This window comes from Bremia lactucae, linkage group LG1 (genome assembly GCF_004359215.1).
Source record: "Bremia lactucae strain SF5 linkage group LG1, whole genome shotgun sequence".
NCBI classification, from domain to species: domain Eukaryota; phylum Oomycota; class Peronosporomycetes; order Peronosporales; family Peronosporaceae; genus Bremia; species Bremia lactucae.
The window spans coordinates 12,782,169-12,807,450 of NC_090610.1; the positions used below are offsets into that span (position 1 = coordinate 12,782,169).

General features: G+C 44.3%; 1 protein-coding gene across 1 annotated transcript; it reads left to right on the forward strand.

The window, feature by feature from the left end:
• Positions 1-23,061: 23,061 nt before the first annotated feature.
• Positions 23,062-24,316, forward strand: CCR75_000699 (uncharacterized protein; the record flags this gene model as incomplete). The annotated part of the gene is made up of 4 exons (XM_067958805.1): positions 23,062-23,323; positions 23,401-23,643; positions 23,693-23,973; positions 24,044-24,316. 4 exons carry the CDS (start codon positions 23,062-23,064, stop codon positions 24,314-24,316), a joined length of 1,059 nt encoding a protein of 352 aa, XP_067815115.1.
• Positions 24,317-25,282: the final 966 nt, after the last annotated feature.

The window sequence follows — 25,282 nt, forward strand, 5'->3', positions numbered from 1 at the left end:
TGGATGCAGTGGATGACCCATACAGTAAAAATATTTGACGCTTTCTTTCAAGACAGACGGGGAGGGAGTGTGGCTATACCAAAGGGGTGTGTGGCTCTACCAAAATTATCGACACGGTATTCAAACTCCACGGGTTACCCCGTGAACTGGTCTCGGCTAGAGATCCATAGGGGTGTGTGGCTATACCATACAGTGGTAATATTTGACGCTTGTATTCAAGACAGACGGGGAGGGAGTGTGGCTATACCAAAAGGGATGTGTGGCTATACCAAAAGGGGTGTGTGGCTATCTATACCATACAGTGAAAATATTTGACGCTTTCATTCAAGACAGACGGGGGGGGTGGCTATACCATAAGGGGTGTGTGACTATACCGGCTCCTCAAAAATATACATGATAATTAGAAATTAAAAAAAATACCAAAATAATTAATAGATAAAAATATATATACCACGCATGTATACTATACGTACGAGTATACACAAGCTTGGGATCATGAAGAGATATGCTACACTTGATCTTAGCCATGAGGCAGAGAAGGTATCATGAAGAGATGTTGAAGGCATTGTTATTCAAAAGAAATTGTCATAAGCTTACGACGGAGTTTTAGCATGCTTCAATCTAGTCACGTAGTAGATTAAGACTGTAAGACTGTTCTATTTACGTTTTCTGCTGTTCAGACGATATTTGACACATATCCTATTCTGATAATTGTTTGATCGTAATGCTGCATAATGTATAATTTTGGCATGTTGCAAAACTTTGATGTCCCACCCCCGCAACCTCTTGCTGGCCACACATCAATGATTGTGACTGCTGTAACGGGTGTATCGTTACATGAAATTAACACTTAAAGCTTATTAATTAATATATTATCTAATAACTAACACCACCAGCACCATACCTTCCCATTGATCACATCTTTCTTGGTGACGTACACTAACGTCACCAGAGTGATCATCGCCCATGAAATCATCATCAGATGACTCCCCACCAAAGAGGTTCGACGAGTCAAACGACCTTGTCAGCACCGCTTTGGTAGTCACGTTAGAACCCAAAGGTTTAATTGACTCGGCCTCGGGTAACCCGGCGGCCTTTACAGTCGCACCTGAGTCGGGCGGCGACGGTGAAATGGACCAGTCACCTACAATTGGTGAAGCAGATGACTTGTCCCCGTCACCTGTAATGTCATTACCAAATGACATACCCCAGTCACCCCCAATGGGAGTAGGAGGTAACGTATTCCCCGCAGTAGACGCATTCGCGTCTACTGAAACATTTGCCTTACTGACAGCTACACTGATCCGTGCAGTTGCCAGCTTAGCGGCCTCATGGCCCACGCGCAAAGACTTGTTCGTCGCCATCTTGACTTCGGTCAAAATCAATAATGCAAATAAAATCGGTATTTTGATAAAAAAAAAACAATACTGAAAAATTACAGGCAATGACATAAAAATCTTCCCTGTCATCCTACATCAGTCAATATAGTGACTGTTGGTCAAGGCGGGGTGATATAGCGGGGTGCCCGTTACATAAGTAATATTTCCTATAAGACGCATTAGCGTCTACAAATTCATTTGCATTACCAGCGTCTGCACTGGTCCGTGCAGCTGCCAGCTTTGCGACCTTGCTAGCTACGCGCACAGATTATTGATTTTGAACAAAATCAATACTGCAATAAATCTGGAGTTTTGAATAAGAAACCAACAATGCAAACTATACAGGGAAAGACATAACAGTATATATGTCACTCCACATCAGCCACTATTTCTCCTATTGGATAAGCGGAAGATATAAGGGGTGCCCCGTTACATAAATATTTTTTTCTATGAGAGAAACAATAAGTCTATTTCCTGTAAGATGAAAAATAAATATTATTTTCTATACGAGAAAATAATTTTATATTGTAAGAGAGGAAACAAATAAAGAAGTACAAGTTACTATCTTTATTTTTCTTACTTAATATTTCCAAAATTATCAAATTTGGTAATATTGACGCAATAAACATCAGCTCTATTGATTGATTGATTTAAGTTTGAATCAACCCCGCCAATCGTCACAAGACGTGATTGTGTGGTGCGCCAATAGGCGCCATGTATAGTTGGCTATTAATATAATAAAGTCTTAAGTATTTAGAAGATCGTTACGTAGGAACTTTGTATATTAATACAGTTTTACCTTTTCTATATACCAAAGCCAAAGAATTTACCTTCAGTAGCTAGACTTTTAAGCTACTTAAAACCTTTCTCTGCATGTCGTGGACGTGAAGTAGTTGAGTCGTCATACTTTTACTGTAAAAGTGTATGTTGACAAGTACGGTCATTGTAACGAGGCACCTTTCACGAGTACTGATAAGTACTACTTAACCTTACACTGATCACAGTGTAGATGAGGTGCCTCGAAGTTTCACGTACACAAGAGTACAGAGGAAGGTTTCTATTAAGCTGAGAGTCTTTAGCTTATAGGTCCAGTCTAAGTCTTTAGAATAAAGAAAAAGTAAAAATGTATTAGTATAGTTAGTTTCCTACGTTACGATCTTCTATCTACTACTGAACTTATTATAATAATATCTAACTAAGTATGGCGCCTCCCTGCGCACCGCACAATCGTGTCTTGTAACGATTGCCGGGGTTGATTTAGCTTAAATCAACCAATCAGTAGAGTTAATGTCTCATTGCCTCAATAATACCAAATTCGGTGTTATTGGAACTATTTATCTCAAAATTAATAAAGATACTAATTTTGTACTTCTTTATTTTTTTCCTCTTGTGGAAAATAATAATTGTTATTCCTCTACTGTCGGGAATACGTCCCCTCTACTCCAATTTGAGGTGACTGGTATTTGTCACCTGCTACTCCCATTGCAGGTGGCAGTGACAAGTCACTGGCTACTCCCATTGTAGGTGACCGGGCCAAATCGGCGTCGTTGCCCGACTCGGTGGCAACTGATAAGGCCTCCAGATCAACCTAGGCCGCGTTAACACGTACGGGTTCTAACGTGACAACCGAAGAGGTGATAACGAATTTGTTTGACACTTCGTCAGACCCTTTGAGAGCGAATTCATCTTGTGATGACTCAATGGACGACTAAAACTCTTTGGTCTCAATATGCATCATTAGGAACGAAGTGTTTGTAAAGGTCACTTCGGTATGCATGTAAATGGCAGTGCTAGCATGCATCACCAGGGACGGAGGGATCGTAAGATCACTTCGAGAGTAATGTTAGGGTCAACGTTAACATGAGCTAAAGGGAGAGGGACCGCAATGTTTTGCGATCTGCTCCCGAAAATAAGCCTTAGTTGCCTTCTAAGGGCAACCTAACTCATTGGTCTGGCATGACCAACGTTCGATACCATAATCCATTTTTTGACTTATCCAGGCTTCCCAAGAATCGTGAGGGACGAAACGAAATTTTTCATCGATGCCTTGTTCCGGCATCGGTGGTGCACATGTAAGGGGGAAATGACGTCACTCATTTGTTCCAAGCTTGGGAAGCATTCGTACAGAATGTGCAAAGCATAGCCCGCGAGGTCGGCTTGACAAATTGGATGATTTTGTGACCGGTTCGAAAAACAAACCGTCGGTGCACGCTGTAAGCTGCACCGTTTGTGTAGAGAGACAGGAACAACTAGCCTCTCGTGGAGATACGCATGTCCTTGCTGCGTTAAGGGTGCAGTTCATCCCATTAGGGAGGCGTACTCCCTTAAAGACTCTCATTGGATGTGCATCTCTTCTGAGATGCGCGGGGATTGAGAGCTTACAATCTTTTTGCTCCCCGAGCCACTCGTTTTCCGATTAATCTCGTAAGCCAATGGTGGGTCTCGTCGTACGGTCGAACAAGACCGGGAACGTCCATCATTAGTTGGAAAAGGGTTCCCATCTATCATGCGAGTATGGATACTCTCGCCAACGAGCAAGATAACTCGTTCGAACCCCATCCACCTCACGGTAATTCGGAAGCGTTTATTAAGGAAACGCTTCTCATTACTCGAATTTGTCAAATGAAGTAGAGGAGGAGGAAAATATCGGGTTCGCTGAACGAGGCGAATCCGAATCAACATCGTGGTTTTAATCACACCCTTCATTTTTAAAGGGAGAAAATTAATCGCTAGCGATCCTGTCGACGCGAGGTAGCGTGACGGTCGACTTAGTTCTCGTGACGATTTGAGAAACTGTGCTCATATTGCGATTGATCAACTGGCAGACGAACGGACACATCAGTTCCTTCAAAACGATCTCGTGAGTGCTCATCAAAAGATCTCATCATTGGAGGATGTAGTGGATCGTCTAATTCGTAAGAACCAGACTCTGTCCCGAGACTATCATGCTTAAGCTCGGAATCATCAGGCTTTGGCAGACGACTTAGACCGTTTCAGGCGATTCGAAATCGGAAGAAGCCTCGTATTGATGGTACGGGCGGAGACACCCGACATAACGCTTAGGATGCGTGCCGTATCCTACGAGGCAGCTCGATCGTGTACGCTTCGCCTCGGCGGTGCAATACACGAAACGGGCCGATTTCCTGGGCATTACTGCCCACATTCGTCACTAGTGTTTTGGTAGGTTCACCGTAGATAGCAGGACTAAGTCGTTAAAATTGAGTGAAAAGATGTTTGCGCTTTCATTTTTATGAGAGTTCCGTTTCTGTCGATCCATTGCATCAGCAATGGAATCCAGTACGAACTAGACCACTGCTAATCTTGCCAGCAGGAAATCAGCTGCTGACTTGATTTTAGTTTTATTTTCAGTGAGGCTGTGCGAACTGCGGAGATATCAATCTCCTCTTTAGTGAGTTATTATCACTAGTATCATTGTTTTGGCTCATCGTCTCGTTATCAAAGTCAGCAATGGCATTATTGTCATACTCAGTTTGTCCACTTTAATGTTGATTGAATCAACATGGTATCCTTCGCATTGACTGTCGAGTCAATGTGTGATGACGAAGAGCTAGATTATTCTTTGCCCGAGCGATTCCCTCCTCCATGTCACTCTCAAACAAGGTGGGTATACGTGGGTGGCGTAAGCCATTCACGTAAAACGGTGATTGCTTTGTAGAAGCATGCACTAAATTGTTAATGGCAAATTCTACCATCGGCAAAACCCCCCTCCAACTCGTAAAGAGTGCACATGTCTGCGAAGTATCTCTTTGAGGATACGATATGCACGTTCTGTCTGACCATCGGTTTCAGGATGATCAGAAATTATTTTTTTTCGATTGCGTTTCGAGTGATTTGAACAGATTGCCAGAACTTCGCCGTGAATCTGGGGTCTCGATCTAAGACCAGTTCTCGGCGTAACCCATGAAGTCAAAATATTTCTACGTGAAATGTAAACCAGAACGACTTAATGTCTTCGCTGATGCTCCCTTATTGCGCCGGCTCGATTTTGAGCCGGCTACCCAAAACATCAATGAAGACGGCGTACCAGTTGACGTTGCGACTTATTGTGAGATGAGTCTTTTCATGTCCATGTTGAACAGTTATTGGTGCATCATGGCGCTTTTACATGATGCGTAAACGCAAATATTATGGGTGAAGATGACGACAAGAGGTGTGTCGCCAGCAATGGCTGTGTAATACAGTAAACCATTGCGTGTTGGAAATCGATCCGTTAAGGACCAATACAATTTCGACAATCCTTTTGAGGATTGTTGTGATGTATTTCTAAGGTAATTTATCAGCCCTTCAACAACCTTATCTTCTTGATGAGCTCTTCAAATGTCGTCGAGCTGTGTTGACGGCGGAACACGTACTGTTTGCAACGGTGGCCTTATGCACACTGTTGATGTGCGCAGCCGGCTCAAAATCAGGCCGACACGAAAGGGCATCAGCGAAGACGTTAAGTCGTGTTAATTATACTCCACGGAGAAGTTATCTTCCGCGGCGAAAGACAACCATCTCATCATTCTTTGCGAGAGGTGCGGACTGTTTACGGCCGTGCGTAAAAATGCATGGTCCGTATAATAGTAAACAGTCTATCTCATTAGAGATAGACCCTAAATTTTGCCAGTGCATATCATCACAAGGAGTTCCTTGTTTTGCACTGGGTAATTGCGATAAGCTGGTTTGAGCTGATGCGACTGATAGTAGACGACGTGCTCTGCGTTGTCTGTGTCATGTTGCATTTACGCACAGCCGATTACAAACTCGCTGGCGTCACAGACCACATGAAATGGGATCCTTGGTCCGCAATCACCAATATTGGCGATTGCGTCAACCTTTGCTTGATACCCTCAAAAGAACGCTGACAATCAGCGTTCCATGACCACTTTTAATTTTTTTGAAACAAATGAAGATCGATATACTGTCATTTCGGCATAATTGCGTAAGTACCTGTTTAAGTTCGCCTAAGGACGAATATCCTGTTTATGCATAACGATCTGGTATAATCTAGTCATCAGATCCATTGACAAAAAGTAAGTGTTTTTTACATACTGTCAATAGTTACGTCTTTTTTCCGGCGTTTGGGCCAGTAACGTTGCAGGGTTCAATCTATTGAACGCAGGCACAATCCACCATCCTCATGTTGCTTTACGCGCACAGAAGGTCGGGAGAGCTATGTGGAGAAGTTGATTCCTCACATGGCCTGCTGACAAGCGATCGGAAAAGAATTTGTGGATTGCTAATTCTTGTTCACGAGGCAATGGCCACTTCTTCATGACACAGTATTTCGAACCTGGCATCAGGTCGATTTCGTGTCGAGTGCCTTTATCAATAAGCAGCTCGCACGGTACGGATACAGGGAATACATCCTTGAATTCGATCAAATTTTTGTAAAAAGGATTTGTCTTTAAAGACTTCCATGATTTGGACGCTAAGCGTTCTTTCCAAGTCTTCTCATCGAGGGCACTTTGTCCATCGATGAGCTGCTGAGAACCCGTTCGTTTTCAAGGAATACTGCTGCCGACCGAATGTCGGCCACGCACTTGTCACCTGCCAAAAGTACGCATCTGCTTGACTTTGCCACTACGCAGATCACGCAAGAACCGTTTCAGCTCTAGCGTTGGCAATTGAGTTATCTCCGAAGTAAATTTTGGAGGAGCTATCAGATCAAGTGTATAAGCGCCTTCACTTAATCCGTTGTTTACTGAGACAATTAATGTCTCAGTTTCCTCTTTGGAGCTTATTTCCAAAGGTACCTGGGAACATTTGATCGCACGTTTCTGGGGACTTATTCCCGCAGAATCTTGAGGACTTGTTCCTTTAAATTTGTTTGGGGAGTATCCTGCCCAACTGCCTCAAGCTGCGGTTGCACAAGTACATCGAGGTATTCTACGATCGCCTCTCCAGTCAATCTAAAATTTTCGAACTGTCTCTTATAGACAGGCGTTCAAATTTTCTCGGATGTTGCTTTCGTAGCAAACATCCTTGTTTTGTACCACTCAACTTTCTCGGGTAATCGAACCCTGACGCTGCTTGTTCTTGTGCACAGCCGTGGCGATATTACTCCACAGTGTGATGGGTAACACCCACTGAGGTCTCGTGCAGTCGTGCAAGCGACCGAACCACAAGTGATGCCATCGCACTCACTCATAGGACATCCACACGCTTGTGGACGCTTCGACACGTTTATCGGATGGCTATCGGATGAACGAGAGGCAGGCACCGTCACGGCTTGATGCTGCCAGTTTATGCATGGCTCGTACATTCTGAGCCATGGCAACCGAAGGATGACATCAAATTTGTCATATAAATCCAGTACGATGAAATTATCACTGTAGTATTTACTCTTTGACGTGTATTGAATACTAGCTACACGTTTCTCTACTGCTCCAGATGCACCTGTTGCTAGGCCACTGTCATCGTTGTTAGAGATATATCGCGCTCAATGAATTTGAGTCTGCCATCTTCTAGCGTATGGCGTCAAATAAAATTGTTCGACGCCCCACAATCGACTAGGGACTCAAGTGGCAATTTATTTGCCACTACAATTGTCAAGGTGATGAGGTGAATCGCAACACCCGGGGCAGTTACACAATTTTTGTGTGTGAGGAGCAACTTTCGTCAAATGGCCTGTGATTTTTTTTTACGTTGCTGGATCGGTAGGGCGCCCCACATCTACTGACCCCGACCGTTCTCTTACATTCCGCCTCGCCGTTGCAATTTCGCAACAGCGTCGGATCCGCGTCCTCCGCTGTTCCTAGCGGATGATCGATCGTTTCGCTCAGTGTTTCTAGGCACTGAGCGTGGAGCACTACACTCATAGGCGTAGTGGTCCGTGTTTTTATCAACGATCGCATTTTTGCCATCGGTTGTGACTTGAAGAGCGAGGTTTCTCGCTCTCCACCACGGGAGGTCCATGGATTCTTCTCGGAGGAGAATAAGCTCCAGAGTGGACGAAAGCTTGTTTAAGGCGGAAGTCCTCCTGCCTGCTCCGCTATTAGTCTAGCGTCTCTAATTCGAGCCGGAACAGGTGGGTCTTGACAGGACCGTCTGCAAGACCCTTGATAAATATAGTAACCCGTGCGTGGAAGTCGCCGTTCGAACCCTTGATAAATACAGTAACCTGTGTGTGGGAGTTTTCTTCGACTGCCTTGAACTTTAAGATTTTTATCTTTAAGCTTTTGGCTCGACACGGAAGCGTCGGTCCGCTAGCAGCTTGTAAATGCTGCTGTCTCAACAGTTCCAACTGTTGAGAGCCTTGCTGGTGAATCAAGGCTTCATTTGCTTGGGCTTCGTCGAGGTTTTGTCGTATGAATTAGGCTATAACCTAGTGTTGCTTGTCTCTTTACAGAGTGAACAACGTTGCGCTAACGGCTGTCCTGCCTACGACCGAACTCATGCATTCGACCACTCTCCAGTTCAGGACACTCAAATAAGCGGACCTTTCACGCGCTGCGTGATAGACTTTTTTAGGGGCTTGAAAATTCCGTCCTACATCACTTATCATGACCATAATTGATGGAACGTGCGTGGGCTGTTGAACGGACTACGAAGTGCTACCAGGTGCAACGGGCACCCTTTGCTAGTACTGATAACAGTACTCGTCAACCTACACTGATTCAGTGAAGGTGGGGCGCCTCGAATACTTCAAGTACACTGACGTGCGAGGAAGATTAAAGGTAGCTAAGAAAGCTTAGCTACCAAAGTTTTTTCTAAGCTTTCGAATAGAGAAAACTATATTTACATATTAAGTTCCAACGTACGATCTTCTCTATACTACTGACTTCATTATATAAGTAACAAATTGTCCATGGTGCCTACTTGCGCACAGCACAATCGTGTCTTATAACGATTGGCGGGGTTGATTTTGAACTTAAATCAACCAATTAATAAAGCTGATGTTTTATTGGGTCATATTACCAAGTTTGGTAATATTAGAACTTTTTAGTCAAATCATTAATTAGATAATAATTTTGTTCTTCTTTATTTATTATTCCTCTTATTAAAAAAAATATTTATGTAGCGGGACACCCCGTTACAAGCTCCCAAGTATTATATTTTATTGATTTTGACTTAATAGTTCCAATATTACCAAATTTTAATTACAATATTGCAATAAGACATTAGTTCCATTGAATGGTTGGTATAAATTTAATCAACCCCGCCAATATGCAAGACACTATTAGGCATCACGCAAGGAGGCGCATTGCATAGTCAGTTGTTAATTAATTAATGCCAGTAGATAAAAGATCGTTATAAAGAAATTAATTTATTAATACAATTTTACTTTTTTCCTATTACAAAGCCTTAGAATTTACTCTTAGCAGCTAAGATTTCTTAGCTGCATAGAACCTTCCTCTACACGTCCTGGACGTGAAGTAATCGAGGCGCCCCACCTTTACTGTAATCAGTGTAGGTAAACTAGTACTGTTATCAGTACTAGATAAAGGTGCCCTGTTTCACCTGCTAGCACTATTTAGTTGGTTTAACGGCCTACGCACGTTCCATTTAACATGGTCATGTTCGATAATGGAGGAGGGCTTTAAAGCCCCTCATGAAGGCTATCACGCAAGGCGTGATATGTTCACTTTTTTTAGAAACCTTTAATGGAATGCATCGAACGCATGAGTTCGGCCGTAGGCAGGCCAGCCGTTAGCGTTATGTTGTTCGCTCTACAAACAGATTAGAGAAGACGGTTATTTTAGGCTGAAAACACCATATATTGTCTGTTCTGTGAAGTTAAGCACCGACCTCAGTTGAAAGTCGGTCGATTATTTGTCGTTAACACAACGTATACCAACTCTGCTTTGGCTAAGATATTCTACAACTCATCCTTTTTAATCTGATTTTCTTTCATTTTTTTATTCTGATTTTTAATTCCAACCCTAGGGCTTATCTGTGCTTAACGATACCCGGGGGCCCTGGAGTATCGGAAAGGCTGCTGCATTTGCTGTTATTGGTAAAAGCGGGGTTTGAATCCGTTACCTTTGAGTCGACATGACAGTCCTTGACCACTGCGCCAGGGTGGGGCCCAAAAACCGACCTCAGCGCGCCGAGTGGTTAAGCACTGAAACGGCCGGGAGGTACGTGGATCGATACCCGCGAAGGGAGGTACGATGAAACATCGCAAGAGGTAGGCTAATAGGCAGACGAGCAACCATCAAATGGATGGCCGACTTGACAACCCGCACCGAAGGTGTGGAATAGTTGGGTGGGAGGGGGTCCTTTAGCCGTAATTTCTTATAGTGTAATGAGGGGTGCGGGTTTTAAAAAGAGGACTTCGTCACAATTGAATCTCTTTACAAAGAGTCGAGCAACATTTAGCTATATCCGAGTTCATACGTCAAAATCTCGACGGGACCAAGAAAATTAAGACTTGCTTCGCCAGAAAGGCTCACGACAGTTGGAACTGTTGATATGCTGCTAGCGGGCGACGCTTTCGCGTCGATCCGAGAGCTTAAGGATAGAAATATTAATGTTTAACGCAGTCAAAGGTGACTTTTTTTATTATGGTTCGTCGAATTAGACGATACCATCGAAGCTCGTCCTATCAATTATGATGCGGCGAAAGTGAAATTTGGCATGACCAACTTAGCCGGACGTGGCAAATCTTGGGCTAAGGGCTCAAGCTTCACGACCCATTAATTATTGGATTGTGTGAGGTGGCTCAGGCAAACATTTAGCCGCCACGTACCGAATGCATAGCTCGAGGCAGGCACCTCGATTTGAAGCAAGACAAGCGTGACCTTCACGTTTATGCCCAACATACACGATACCTGGTCAGTTGTATCGTGAGTCACCGATTGATAAACACACACAGGTTACTGTATTTATCAAGGTTTCGAAGGACAACTCCCACGCACAGGACACTGTATTTATCAAGGGTCTTGCAGACGGTCCTGTCAAGACCCACCTATTCCGGCTCGAATTAGAGACGCTAGACTAATAGCGGAGCAGGCAGTAGGACTTCCGCCTTAAACAAGCTTTCGTCCACTCTGGAGCTTATTCTCCTCCGAGAAGAATCCATGGACCTCCCGTGGTGGAGAGCGAGAAACCTCGCTCTTCAAGTCACAACCGATGGCAAAAATGCGATCGTTGATAAAAGACGGACCACTACGCCTATGAGTGTAGTGCTCCACGCTCAGTGCCTAGAAACACTGAGCGAAACGATCGATCATCCGCTAGGAACAGCGGAGGACGCGGATCCGACGCTGTTGCGAAATTGCAACGGCGAGGCGGAATGTAAGAGAACGGTCGGGGTCAGTAGATGTGGGGCGCCCTACCGATCCAGCAACGTAAAAAAAAATCACAGGCCATTTGACGAAAGTTGCTCCTCACACACAAAAATTGTGTAACTGCCCCGGGTGTTGCGATTCACCTCATCACCTTGACAATTGTAGTGGCAAATAAATTGCCACTTGAGTCCCTAGTCGATTGTGGGGCGTCGAACAATTTTATTTGACGCCATACGCTAGAAGATGGCAGACTCAAATTCATTGAGCGCGATATATCTCTAACAACGATGACAGTGGCCTAGCAACAGGTGCATCTGGAGCAGTAGAGAAACGTGTAGCTAGTATTCAATACACGTCAAAGAGTAAATACTACAGTGATAATTTCATCGTACTGGATTTATATGACAAATTTGATGTCATCCTTCGGTTGCCATGGCTCAGAATGTACGAGCCATGCATAAACTGGCAGCATCAAGCCGTGACGATGCCTGCCTCTCATTCATCCGATAGCCATCCGATAAACGTGTTGGAGCGTCCACAAGCGTGTGGATGTCCTATGAGTGAGTGCGATGGCATCACTTGTGGTTCGGTTGCTTGCACGACTGCACGAGACCTCAGTGGGTGTAACCCATCACACTGTGGAGTAATATCGCCACGGCTGTGCACAAGAACAAGCAGCGTCAGGGTTCGATTACCCGAGAAAGTTGAGTGGTACAAAACAAGGATGTTTGCTACGAAAGCAACATCCGAGAAAATTTGAACGTCTGTCTATAAGAGACAGTTCGAAAATTTTAGATTGACTGGAGAGGCGATCGTAGAATACCTCGATGTACTTGTGCAACCGCAGCTTGAGGCAGTTGGGCAGGATACTCCCCAAACAAATTTAAAGGAACAAGTCCTCAAGATTCTGCGGGAATAAGTCCCCAGAAACGTGCGATCAAATGTTCCCAGGTACCTTTGGAAATAAGCTCCAAAGAGGAAACTGAGACATTAATTGTCTCAGTAAACACCGGATTAAGTGAAGGCGCTTATACACTTGATCTGATAGCTCCTCCAAAATTTACTTCGGAGATAACTCAATTGCCAACGCTAGAGCTGAAACGGTTCTTGCGTGATCTGCGTAGTGGCAAAGTCAAGCAGATGCGTACTTTTGGCAGATGACAAGTGCGTGGCCGACATTCGGTCGGCAGCAGTATTCCTTGAAAACGAACGGGTTCTCAGCAGCTCATCGATGGACAAAGTGCCCTCGATGAGAAGACTTGGAAAGAACGCTTAGCGTCCAAATCATGGAAGTCTTTAAAGACAAATCCTTTTTACAAAAATTTGATCGAATTCAAGGATGTATTCCCTGTATCCGTACCGTGCGAGCTGCTTATTGATAAAGGCACTCGACACGAAATCGACCTGATGCCAGGTTCGAAATACTGTGTCATGAAGAAGTGGCCATTGCCTCGTGAACAAGCATTAGCAATCCACAAATTCTTTTTCCGATCGCTTGTCAGCAGGCCATGTGAGGAATCAACTTCTCCACATAGCTCTCCGACCTTCTGTGCGCGTAAAGCAACATGAGGATGGTGGATTGTGCCTGCGTTCAATAGATTGAACCCTGCAACGTTACTGGCCCAAACGCCGGTAAAAAAGACGTAACTATTGATAGTATGTAAAATACACTTACTTTTTGTCAATGGGTCTGATGACTAGATTATACCAGATCGTTATGCGTAAACAGGATATTCCGTCCTTAGGCGATCTTACACAGGTACTTACGCAATTATGCCGAAATGACAGTACATCGATCTTCATTTGTTTCAAAAAATTTAAAAGTGGTCATGGAACGCTGATTGTCAGCGTTCCTTTGAGAGTATCAAGCAAAGGTTGACACAATCGCCAATATTGGTGATTGCGGACCAAGGATCCCATTTCATGTGGTCTGTGACGCCAGCGAGTTTGTAATCGGCTGTGCGTAAATGCAACATGACACAGACAGCGCAGAGCACGTCGTCTACTACCAGTCGCATCAGCTCAAACCAGCTTATCGCAATTACCCAGTGCAAAACAAGGAACTCCTTGTGATGATATGCACTGGCAAAATTTAGGGTCTATCTCTAATGAGATAGACTGTTTATTATTATACGGACCATGCGTTTTTACGCACGGCCGTAAACAGTCCGCACCTCTCGCAAAGAATGATGAGATGGTTGTCTTTCGCCGCGGAAGATAACTTCTCCGTGGAGTATAATTAACACGACTTAACGTCTTCGCTGATGCCCTTTCGTGTCGGCCTGATTTTGAGCCGGCTGCGCACATCAACAGTGTGCATAAGGCCACCGTTGTAAACAGTACGTGTTCCGCCGTCAACACAGCTCGACGACATTTGAAGAGCTCATCAAGAAGATAAGGTTGTTGAAGGGCTGATAAATTACCTTAGAAATACATCACAACAATCCTTAAAAGGATTGTCGAAATTGTATTGGTCCTTAACGGATCGATTTCCAACACGCAATGGTTTACTGTATTACACAGCCATTGCTGGCGACACACCTCTTGTCGTCATCTTCACCCATAATATTTGCGTTTACGCATCATATATGAGTGCCACGATGCACCAATAAACAATCAACATGGACGTTAAAAGACTTATCTCACGATAAGTAGCAACTTCTACTGGCCACGCGTCTAGGATTCGTCCGCAAGTCCATACGTGTTTGCAAATTTTGTCAACGGTGAAGCCGAGTGCGTAATCCCGTACTCCGTTACAACCTTGACCTGTTCCAACAAAGTGTTTAGAGTCCGATTCTAAGGCATTCATCTTCGGATTTCACGAAGACGATCACAAGAATACCATTATTCTTGTAGCAAGATCGTTCATCTCGCTGCAGTCCCGGAGTCGATCACAGCCGAAGGCTGTCCTCGTGTCGTTATTGTAACGACATTTCGACTCCATGGTTATCCCGTGAACTGGTTTCCGATCGAGACCTCCGGCTTACGGCGGAGGTTTGGCAATCTGCAACACATACGATAATGTTAACTTCTGACCATCCAGAAATAGATGGTCATACAGAACATTCGAATCGTATCTTCGGAGAATTTCTTTGAGGTACGTCCAATTAATTATGAGCTGGACGAAGTTCTTGTCGATGGCAAAATTTGTCATCAGCAATTCGGTGCATGCATCAACAAGCATACCATTTTCAAAATTAGTTTACGCTATCTTATTATGCGTACTTTATTTGACTGTGTCTCTAATTAAAGGAGGGGGGGCATCGCTTGAGCAAAGAACAATTGAGCTCTTGCGTATTACGAATCGACACAACAGTCACTGCGAATGATAGCTAACTCCGATGGTAATGCTAGCTTGAATGCCAGCATAAACCAACTCAGAAGGACCGCAATGCGTTGTGGTTCACTCTCGAAAGAAACCCTGGTTGCCCTTTACGAACAATCAATTGGTTGTCCGGTATGACCAACGAACACTTTAAAGTGCCGTTTTTCGACTCATATAGAACTCATAAGTCTCGTAAGCACGAAGCGGAATTTTTGTCGATGCCTTTTCCGGCATTGATGGTATGCAAGCGTGCAAAATATGTTACTCCTTTGTTTCAAGCTTGGGAAGCATTTGTACAGAATGTGCAATGCCTAGGCCGCGAGCCAAGCCATACAAGCTGGATCTTTCCGTGACCTTTTCGAGGAACGAACCGTAGTCGGTGCAGGCTACAAGCCTCACCGTTTGTCCAGAAAGGCAGGCTTGCCTTGCTTCTAGTGCGGAGACTAATGTCCCTGCTGCTTCAAGGGTGTAGTCCATGCCCCCAAAAAGGACTACTCCTTTAAGGACCCTTATTGAAGGACGCGTATCTCAGAAGAGATGCGCAAAGAGATTATAAGCCTACAATCCTTAACGAGCGCGGAAAGCTCGAACTCCGATGGACCCTCTAAGGAAGAGGATGGGTCTCGTCGATCGACACCCGGGACGTCCACTATTTAGTTGGGAACGAGGTTCCCAGCTATCATGCGAGGGTGGATATCTCGCCAATGAACGAAAAAAATCGTTCAAACTCCCTCAACCTCGCGGTGGTTCGAAAAGATTTCAACTAGACAATGCTTTTTAACCCTCGAATTTGACAAAGGATGTGGAGGAGGAAAAAAAGAGTTCGACTCACGTGCCAAACCCCGAGTCATCATCGTGATTTGGATCACGTTCTTCGATTAACGGGAGGACGTTTATCATGATAGTTCGTTGTCGCGAGGTGGCGACAACGTTCGACAGTGTTTTTAGCGAAGAGTTGCGTAACCGCGTGCAAGTTGCGGTTGAACAACTGGCTAACAAACGGACGCATTAGAAGAACTGGTGGTAGATCGTCACGAGATATTATCCTTGAAGGATGAAGTAGAACGTCTAGATCGTGTGAGCCAGACTATGTCCATAGATCATCAGATGTTGACTCGCGGCCATCAGTCTTTAGCAGATGCTTTAGACCGTGCCGATTTTTATTCAAACCGAAAAAAGCCTGGGCGAAATGTCCAACGTAAGACGTAGGATGCGTTCGCATTGTTTTGGCGGTGCAGACCTGGGCAGTAATTTATCTCTTCCCACATTGTCACTACATATTTAGGTAGATATACCGTTGACAGTAGGACTAGAATATAACGTTTGCTTTTTAATTTTTGTCAGAGTTCCGTTTCGGTCGGTTTACCGCATAAGCGATGGAATTTTGTACGAACACTACTTCTCGAGCCAGCAGAAATTTTCCTGCTGACTCGGTCTTGTTTGTTTTCTGCGCGCCCGGTGCGCCCTAGAGATATCATTCTCCTCTCTTTAGTGAGAGCATCATTGTTCTCACTAGTATTATTGTTTTCTCTTGCAGAGTACCTTAACAATGTCTTATTAAAATTATCAATAGCCTTATCGCTATTGATGAGTTAATCTTCTCCAGTGTTGATTGAATCAACAGATCTTTAAGATCACCCCGTCCCTAGTTATGCGTGCTAGTACCACCAGTAGCACTCTCTTCGGAGTGACCTTTACGATCACTTCGCTCTTGTAATGCATTTAGGCATCACCAGAGTTATCGTCGTCCATTGAGTCGTCACAAGATGAATCCCACCAGAAGGGTCTGATCAGTTAAACAATGTCGCCATTACCACTTGGGTTGTCACGTCGAAATCTTAGGTTTGGCAGACACGGATCGGAGGTCTTGACATTCGCTCTTGAGTCCAACGATTACTTCGACTCGTAGCAGTCGCCCTCAATTGGAGCTTAAAAATTCACCTTATCATGTAGCGTTATGAGGTGGTGACGAGCTCTTCACAGTAGATGCATGAGTGTCTACTGAAACATTTGCATCACTACCAGCTACACTGAATCGTGTAGCTGCTGGCTTTGCGGCCTCACAGGCTATGCGCACGGGCTTTGACACCATGCGCAATCAAAAGTTGGAATCAAAACAAATTCTACAAGAATTAATTTACCGAGAGATACACAACAGTACTCTCTATCACTCTACATCAGCCACTATACTGACCATTGGTTAAAGGGGTGATACAATGGGGTGTCCCGTTACATAAATATTATTTCTTTACGCGGAATAATAACTAGTATTTTTTCTATAAAAGGAAATACATAACGCAGTACAAAATTGTATCCTTCATCAATTTTGACTCATTATTTTGAAATTAATAAATTTGATAGTTTTGACGCACCCCACAAGACATTAGTCTGTTGATTGGTTGACTTGAGTTTATTCAACCCGCCAATCGTTACAAGGCACGATTAGGCAGTGCGCAAAGAGGCGCTTTACATAGTGATGCGCAAGGAGGCGCTGTACTTAGTTAGTGAAACGGGGAACAAGTCGCATCTAGTGCCCGAGAGTATCTAATTTAGAAAGGTTCCTTTCTCTTGTAGATCAATGCGCAAGCTTCAACAAGGCACCTTAGACGCAGTAGGCACACTTCGGTTGGTTGACCCTTGTTGTAGCACATTTACATTTTATGGAAAGTACTATTTTATTCTATTCTAAAATAGTTAATCACTAAATTCCCATAACCTATGTGGTAGCCGCCAAATATAAATCTGGCGGTTTTAATTTAGGTTGGGTAACATTTTCAATTTAAATAATTTAGTAAAATTCAGTTCCGCTTTTGATCTTACAGCGTCTGTGCCTATGCCTTCCTAAGGCTTGCGCATTGATCTACGAGAGAGAGAAACCTTTCTAAGGTATTCACTCTCGGGCACTAGTTGCCACTTGGTTCTACGAACCCGGAATCCATTGAACTAGGATTCGTTAAGCTTTATGAGCTTCATCAGCTCACTGAGCTGTTAAAACTATTAGTTCTATAAATTTAAGTGACTCTCTGAGTCTATAAGTCTTTCTCTGACTTCAGGAGATGGGTAGCTCCGCTACACCTGGTAGCACTCGTAGTCAATCTACGCCTTAGGGTCTTTATACGACTAAGCCTCTGCTGAAATGGGTTCCTTTTCAGAACGTCAGGAGCGAAACGCGCAAAACCTTGTTTGGGCTAGAACACATTGATTTCATCATGTCCCAGAAACCAGAGGCTCTGGATGCAAGGCTTGAAGCCTTTATGCAATACGAATCCTTCCTTATCGGACAGGTCCAGTACCACTTAGCAGCATCTATGCCGACTCGGTACATTTCTATGCCTAATTCAGAGCCTAAAACTCGCCTTCTTGTTGTCAATGTTAAGACATTCGAGGGTAAAGAGAGAGAGAACCTCCTTTTTGAATCAATCAGATCGAGATGTCTATAGGCTCTGCCATGTTCCTAACAGAATGGCGAAAGTTTGCACCTCTTTATCAGGCTTTCGTACGCGATCACGACTCATAGCGACTCGTCAGGGTAAACGAACCGCTAAGAATTCTCATTGCCGCTATGCGTCAAGACCCGGGGCAAGAAGCAATTGTAGTAACCGTCTTCATGGGGGGTCTCAATGAGGGGGGGGGGTCTCAAAATTGTTCCGATCCCATCCTGTAACTTTCAAAAAGGCAGTTGCCATAGCGCTACGCGCTGGTTACGTCATTAAAAGCTCGTGTTTGCACACCCGTTACACCTATTAGCTCTTCGAGCACATAATGATCGTCTAATAAACCGGAACATATGGATCTAAGCCTCGTTGAGGAGGAAGAATAGCACTTCAAACTGTGGAACAGCATAAAACTTCAGCAGATATTTGTGCGGAAGCACGAAACACTTACGCCCGGCTAGTCCCCTACACAACGCTTGCAAAGCTCGAAAGAGCAACAATCCCGACTTATACCAAAAATCTGGTACCGTGCGGGAGAACGTCGATAGCCAGTAGGTGTGGTGTGCCCTACTCGGGAAGGTTTAGGCTCTGTTGAACCTCTAGGAAGTGAGAGTAAACAGGACTTAGTCCCAATAGCTCGGGCGCAATGGCACGGAGTACAAGCCTGGCTTGTCAGGCGACTGTGAAGTGGCTTTGATAAGCTATGGTCAATTCTAATTGACTTAGGGTATGGAACGCTGTCTCATCCTTTATTTGGATTCGAGATATGATCTTATTTATGGTATGGCCTGGATTGAGCGCCATGAGCCATATATTGATTGGAGGTCTAAAACCTTAGGCGCAACGCGCAATGTTTATAGCAAAAGTTTGAGGAGTCATAAACCCACCACCCTTTACTTTGCAACAAAAGCGCTACTGGCGCGAGCCACTGACAGAATCTGTCAGTGTGCTAGACATTGGAATGTCTGAGAACGTTAACTCCAATGTTGAAAATATTAATCTTGAGCCCGGCTAAAAGGGGGTGAAACGGCACGTTCTCCGTCGAGTGACACTCGTTGCAATAACGAATCGTATTGCTGAAAGCATTGTAGGCCTACGGCCGAGTCATCAAGGGTGTAATATCCGTGAGATACGTGAAGTGGCACGTCTTAGTCCACCGAGTGTGGTCGGTCGAGGTGACATGTCCGTTTTAACACTGTTGGCAAGTTACCAGGGCAATTCTGTCAAACCCTTTTAACGCACGAGAAGTGACACGTAAACAGTCACTGGACAAGGATCTAAGTTACATAATTCCTCGTCGAATGTCGGATTGTATACCAACTCTGGTACAGGCTGGAAGCTTAGAAACGTGGATGTCCCGGCCTCTACGAGGCGTAATGTTTCGACTCCGAGACAGCAGAAACACGAAGCGTCTATAACGTCACAGAGTTGTACGTGCGAGCAGTTGCGTACGCATGTTTATGGTAATGTGAGCGGTAACATCAAAATAAAAGTTAGCCTTGAGGCAATCCCTTCGTTATATGCTCTTTTAGAGCTTAACGAAATTTCTGGTGATGAGTTCGGCCGAGCCTAAAAAGGCTCGTGACCTATCTGAGATGGTAATTATTCGACCAAATATTGAGTAAACTCATCGTCGCTTCTAAATAAAGCTGTCCTGGATGTCACAAAAGCTGCACTTAGTGCTCGGAGTGGATCATTGATCCTTAAAGATCCCAAGGATCCATTCTAACCCTTACTTGAGGAATTTTAAGATGTGGTTGTACCAATTCACCATCGGTTTAATCTCCAGGTTGAGGTGTTCTCCGTGAAATTGACTTGGTTCCTGGAACTAAATACTACAGTGGCCTTTATTAAAAGAACAGTGTGACGTCATTGACGATTTCTTCCGTGCTAAGCACGAGGCTGGAATGGTACGAGAGAGCAGATCTCCCCATTCGACTCTGACATTTTGTGTCGAAAAAGCCAAATGGTAAATGGCGCATTGTACATACTTCTAATAAGCTTAATGCTGCTACTATACCAGCACAAATCTCCATTCCTAGAAAGGATGTTCTTTAGAGCAATATGGCGGGATGTACAATGTACAGTGCACTTGACTTAGTCGATCTGTATCACCAACTGCTAATGCGAGCTAGCGATATCCCGCTTACAGCGTTTACGGCCCCAAGCGGTATGCTATGGGAGTGGTTGGTTTTACCACAAAGGCTTTTCAACGCCCAAGCAACATTTAATCGTCTAGTGACGCAACTAGTCCGCTCTCCGCGAGGGTATGCACATACCTAGTTTGATGACATATTTGTCCATAATAGTGCGGAACAGGGCCATACGGATACGGAAAACCACATAGACCGTTGCGAGCAGTGCTCCTATGTATAAGCATCCCAAGAAGATAATTACTTCTGCGCCAAAAGTGCATTTAGATGTTTCGGCTTCTAAATTAGAGGCCAATGCATCTATTCATTTTTGGCGCAGAAGAAATTTCCTTGCTTCACTGGGGAGCGAGGCCTTAGAGCGGATCCCGCTAAGGTAAAAGCCTTAGTAGATTGGTTGGTTCCTAAGAACCAAAAGAATTTGCGTAAGTGGTTGGTTCTCGCCAAATATTTACACAAATATAGCGAAATTTACACTGATATGGCTAGGCCGTTATTTAATCTCCTTAAAAAGGATACAGATTGGTGCTGGACTAGCACAGAGCATCATACCGTTCAAGCAGTTAAAGATAGTCGTATCCATGCTCCGATTCTGGCTCTGCCAAATCTAAATTGGCCTTTCGGTGTCGTGTGTGACACATCAAATTTGCCATCTGCAGTGCTCTGTTACATACAGATAATGATGTGTCATTGCGTTCGAGTATGGACAGCTTGAAGCTGTGGAAAAGAACTACCCAGTACATGACAAACAGTTACTTGCAATGAAGTATGCTCTTGTCAAATCAGAGTTCATCTGCTAGGATCTAAGCCATTTGTGCATCTAAGTCGCTCATTCTCTCACAGAGAATGGCCCGATGGCTATCCTTTTTCGCCGAATACAATTTTAAAGTGAAGTATAAGCCTGGCAAGCAGAATGCTTTGGCTGATGCGTTATCACACAGGCTGGATTATGAGCTCTTTCATTTAACGACTATAACGTCACCCATTACTGAATTATTCCGTTCGGCGTACGCCCAGGATGACCAGTGTGTAGCTCTGCTATGAGCTCTTAAGAGCACTAAGTCGGACATTAAGTGTCGGCACATTTGCGAGCTTACATCGATTCTCTATCGGCAACGGCCTGTTGCCTTATTGCAGGATGCTGCGGATACGCCGCGCTTCGTTGTTACTCATGATGAGATTTTAAAGTATCGAATCCTCTATGAGGCACATGATATTGTACTTAGTGGTCATTCAGAAGAAAAAAGACGTACGGATCATTAAGCCAGATTTATTATTGGCCCAAGCTTTACAAATGGGGAAGCGCATACGCTCGCGCATGCGAAAATTGCCAGCGGGTTGTATTTTCCCTCGGATCATGCTGCTGCGCCACTGGCCAGCCTGTTTCCATAAGGTGTTGGTGGTCCATAAGTATGCATTTTGTGTTTCGCCTACCGAAAGATTCGGCGGGTAACACCGGCATCGTGATATGTTGACCGGTTGAGCAAAATTGTTCATTTAATAGCTTTGGCGGATACCATTGATGGTGAGGCACAGCAACGCTGTTTACGTCTTTCTACAAACGGTTTGCCTGAAGCCATTGTCTCTGATCGGACCCCTGTTTCCCGGGTAAATTCTGGAAATCGAAGCTCCGAGTCCTTGGCACCCGATTGTACATGTCCACAGCCGACCATTCGCAGATCGATGGTCAGACTGGACATGTCAATTGCGTCATTGATGACGTTCTGCGCAGTGTGTGCCGAGACACCAAAGCGCTGGAGCATATCGCTCCCAGCAGTGGAGTGTGCGTTAAATAACGCTATACCTGCATCTACCGGCTATACTCCGTTCTACGTAAACGGTCTCACACACCCACGCATTCCGTTAACGATATCACTACGTTGTTCAGAGCTTGGTGGGGGAGAATTAGCCGACAGGCTTGCTGATGTCAGCCCTGTTTCCGTTCGGAAACAAGTAAGCGATTTTCTGTCAACGCGATTTAGCGTCTTAAGACATGTGCGGAAACAAGTAAGCGATTTTCTCGCAACGCGATTTAGCGTCTTAAGACATGTGCGTGAACAATGGCTGATAGCCAAGACAAACAGAAATAACAAGCGGAGGCCAAAAGCAGAAGTTGTAAATGATTCTTATGCGGTCGCAGACGAAGTTTGCTAAATACTAAAAACGTACCTACAAACTTGGTTTTTGCAGTTTTTAAGACCACATCGCGCCCACGTTTTGTTGGATCATTTACGGTCATAGCGGCAGCAATTAGGAAGTGTTGATAAGATCCCAAGGCTCTTAATCGTATATTACAGTTTAATTGCAATGAAATTAATCAAGTGGCCGGCAATGTATTAAGAGCAACCAAGGCGAAGAAAGTGTGATTACGACATTTAAAAGTTGCCTTTCACGCCTGCTGCATGAAGGGTTCGGCCTATGAGACTCGTAATTTTTTCATTAATGAAAAAAATACAGAAATAGTTTGAAAAGACTTAAAACTTTCCTCTTCCACTGTTCGAGCAAAAAAAAATCACAGCACCGTGTCATTCAAACATGGCTAGCCTCACCTCTAACGACTACTACGAAAATTTAGGTGTCGCGCGCTCCGCAACAGCTAAAGAAATCAAGACTGCGTACGTGTTCATGACGAAACTATGGACAGGAATTCTAACACCGATATGCTTTAGCTACCGCAAATTGGCCATTAAGTACCATCCGGACAAGAATCCCGCGGATAAGCTCACGGCGGAGGCTAATTTTAAGATCGTAGGCGAAGCATACAATGTTCTTTCCGACAATGACACGCGCAAAATATGTACGCTTGCGCCCTTATTATTTTTGTTCGCGCGGTTGCCGGTACTTACTGCTTTATTCTGATGGCACGATTTTAAGATGATATCTATGGCAAAGAAGGACTTGAGGACGGTGCGCAGCCAATGACCAAGGAGCGGGCCATGGAGATTTTTGAAAACTTTTTCCGCTATGGTGAGGCGATGGATCCTGATGCTCCAAACCGCTCTAAAGGCTTGAAGCGTGCGGCCGGCGGGGCAGTGTACGCGCCTGCAAAAGGAATTCTCTACGGCGGCAAGTCGATTGTGGGTGGGGTGTTGTTAAGTGCGGCATCGGTCGTGGCTGGTGAGTTTAATGGAGTGGTGGCGCACATTTTTGGGGTTCGAATTAATAGGGTGCGCGCTTCTTTTCACAGGAGCTGGCGCTATGGTTTTTAATGTCGCGTCAGGCATAAAAGAAATGAGCGAGGCCGGGGTCAATGCCGCGCGCAAGCACAAGGATCACAAACGAGGAAATGAGCGCGAAGGAGATGTAGTTGTCGCTCCTATTGTCGATGGACCTGGTGACCATGGAGACCAGAAGGCAGCGATTGTGGCCGTGAATCAGAAGCCCACGCCGACTTTCATAGGGGGACTGAGAAAAGCTACAATTGGTGCTGTTGCTGCTCCTGTTGCGGTACGTTGGCCCTTTTCATGTATTTAAGAATGTGCGAAGGCTAATTGCAGTTGATTCTGTTGGCCTACAGGCCATTGTGACAGGTGGGGGCGTCCTGCTTGCGAGTGGTGTTGCAGCTAGTGGATACGTGGTCGGTGGTTTTGCTGGTGCTGCATCAAATGTAGCGAGCGGAGTTCGCGAAGTCAAAGCAGCAAACAAGCTGGAGAAGAAGAGACGCGCTTCCAGCGTCACTAGCACCCGTGACTCCACAACATCGACGAAAAGCTCACCCGGGATGTCCGAGCCGTCAATAAAGAGTACTTCAAGTACGAATACAACAGCTTCTGCTGCCCAGACTGCATAATTGAAGGAGAATGACCGACCTTTAGCGTTGAGTAAGTAGAGATAAGTACATATTACATTCCAAATCTTGATGTCCACGTGAAGATGTTCGTCTTGCCTTGTCAATTTCGTTGTTAAAACACGGATTTTTATAAATCAGGCAGCGTGACGATAGAAAAATCGTGCAGTCACTTCGACCTGCACCTGTTGGTTTCGTAACTCTGTTGTGTGCATGTGCATGCAAATTCGCGCCACTTCACGGAGTTGTTATTGGAGTGAGTTAAATTGAATGTGTGTTCAATTGTCGCCAAAACTTCCTAAAATAATACCCTTCGCTCACTTAGGGCAACAAATTTATTCACAATCTGCTGAATTGATTCATTCGCCCCTTTCATTTAATAATTGTCGATAAATCTTGCGGCTACTGTTGCACTCTGCCCGATTACTTTCTTAGTTTAACGAATATCCACTCGTAATTTTCAAGCTTATTGAAACGGCACCCTTTGCTAGTACTGATACCGGTACTAGTCGACATACACTGATTCACGGAATGTAACGGGGTGTATAGTTACATGAAATTAACACTTAAAGGTTGTTAATTAATATATTATCTAAAAGGTGGATAATATTTGCAGGATATTACTTTCTATAGTAATATTCAGAATTCTTATCCATGAAAAGGTACCATTTGATCTATTTATTCCGCAGACTAATCAGCTGTAGGAGTCATCAAAGAGAGAGTTGCAGATAGGATAGAGATAAGAATTCAATTACATGTTTAGTATTAGATTATAATTAAGTTAGAATTTACAAAGATAGAAAAAGGGACACTTAATTATATTATTATAGTTTTCATTTTACCCTCTTTAAGCTAGTTACCTTAAAGAGAAGTCTTCCTCTGCACGTACTAGTGTACGTGAAATAACGTGAGGCACCACTCACAACTGAAGCAGTGTGAAGTGGACTTGTACTGAAACAGTACAAGTCG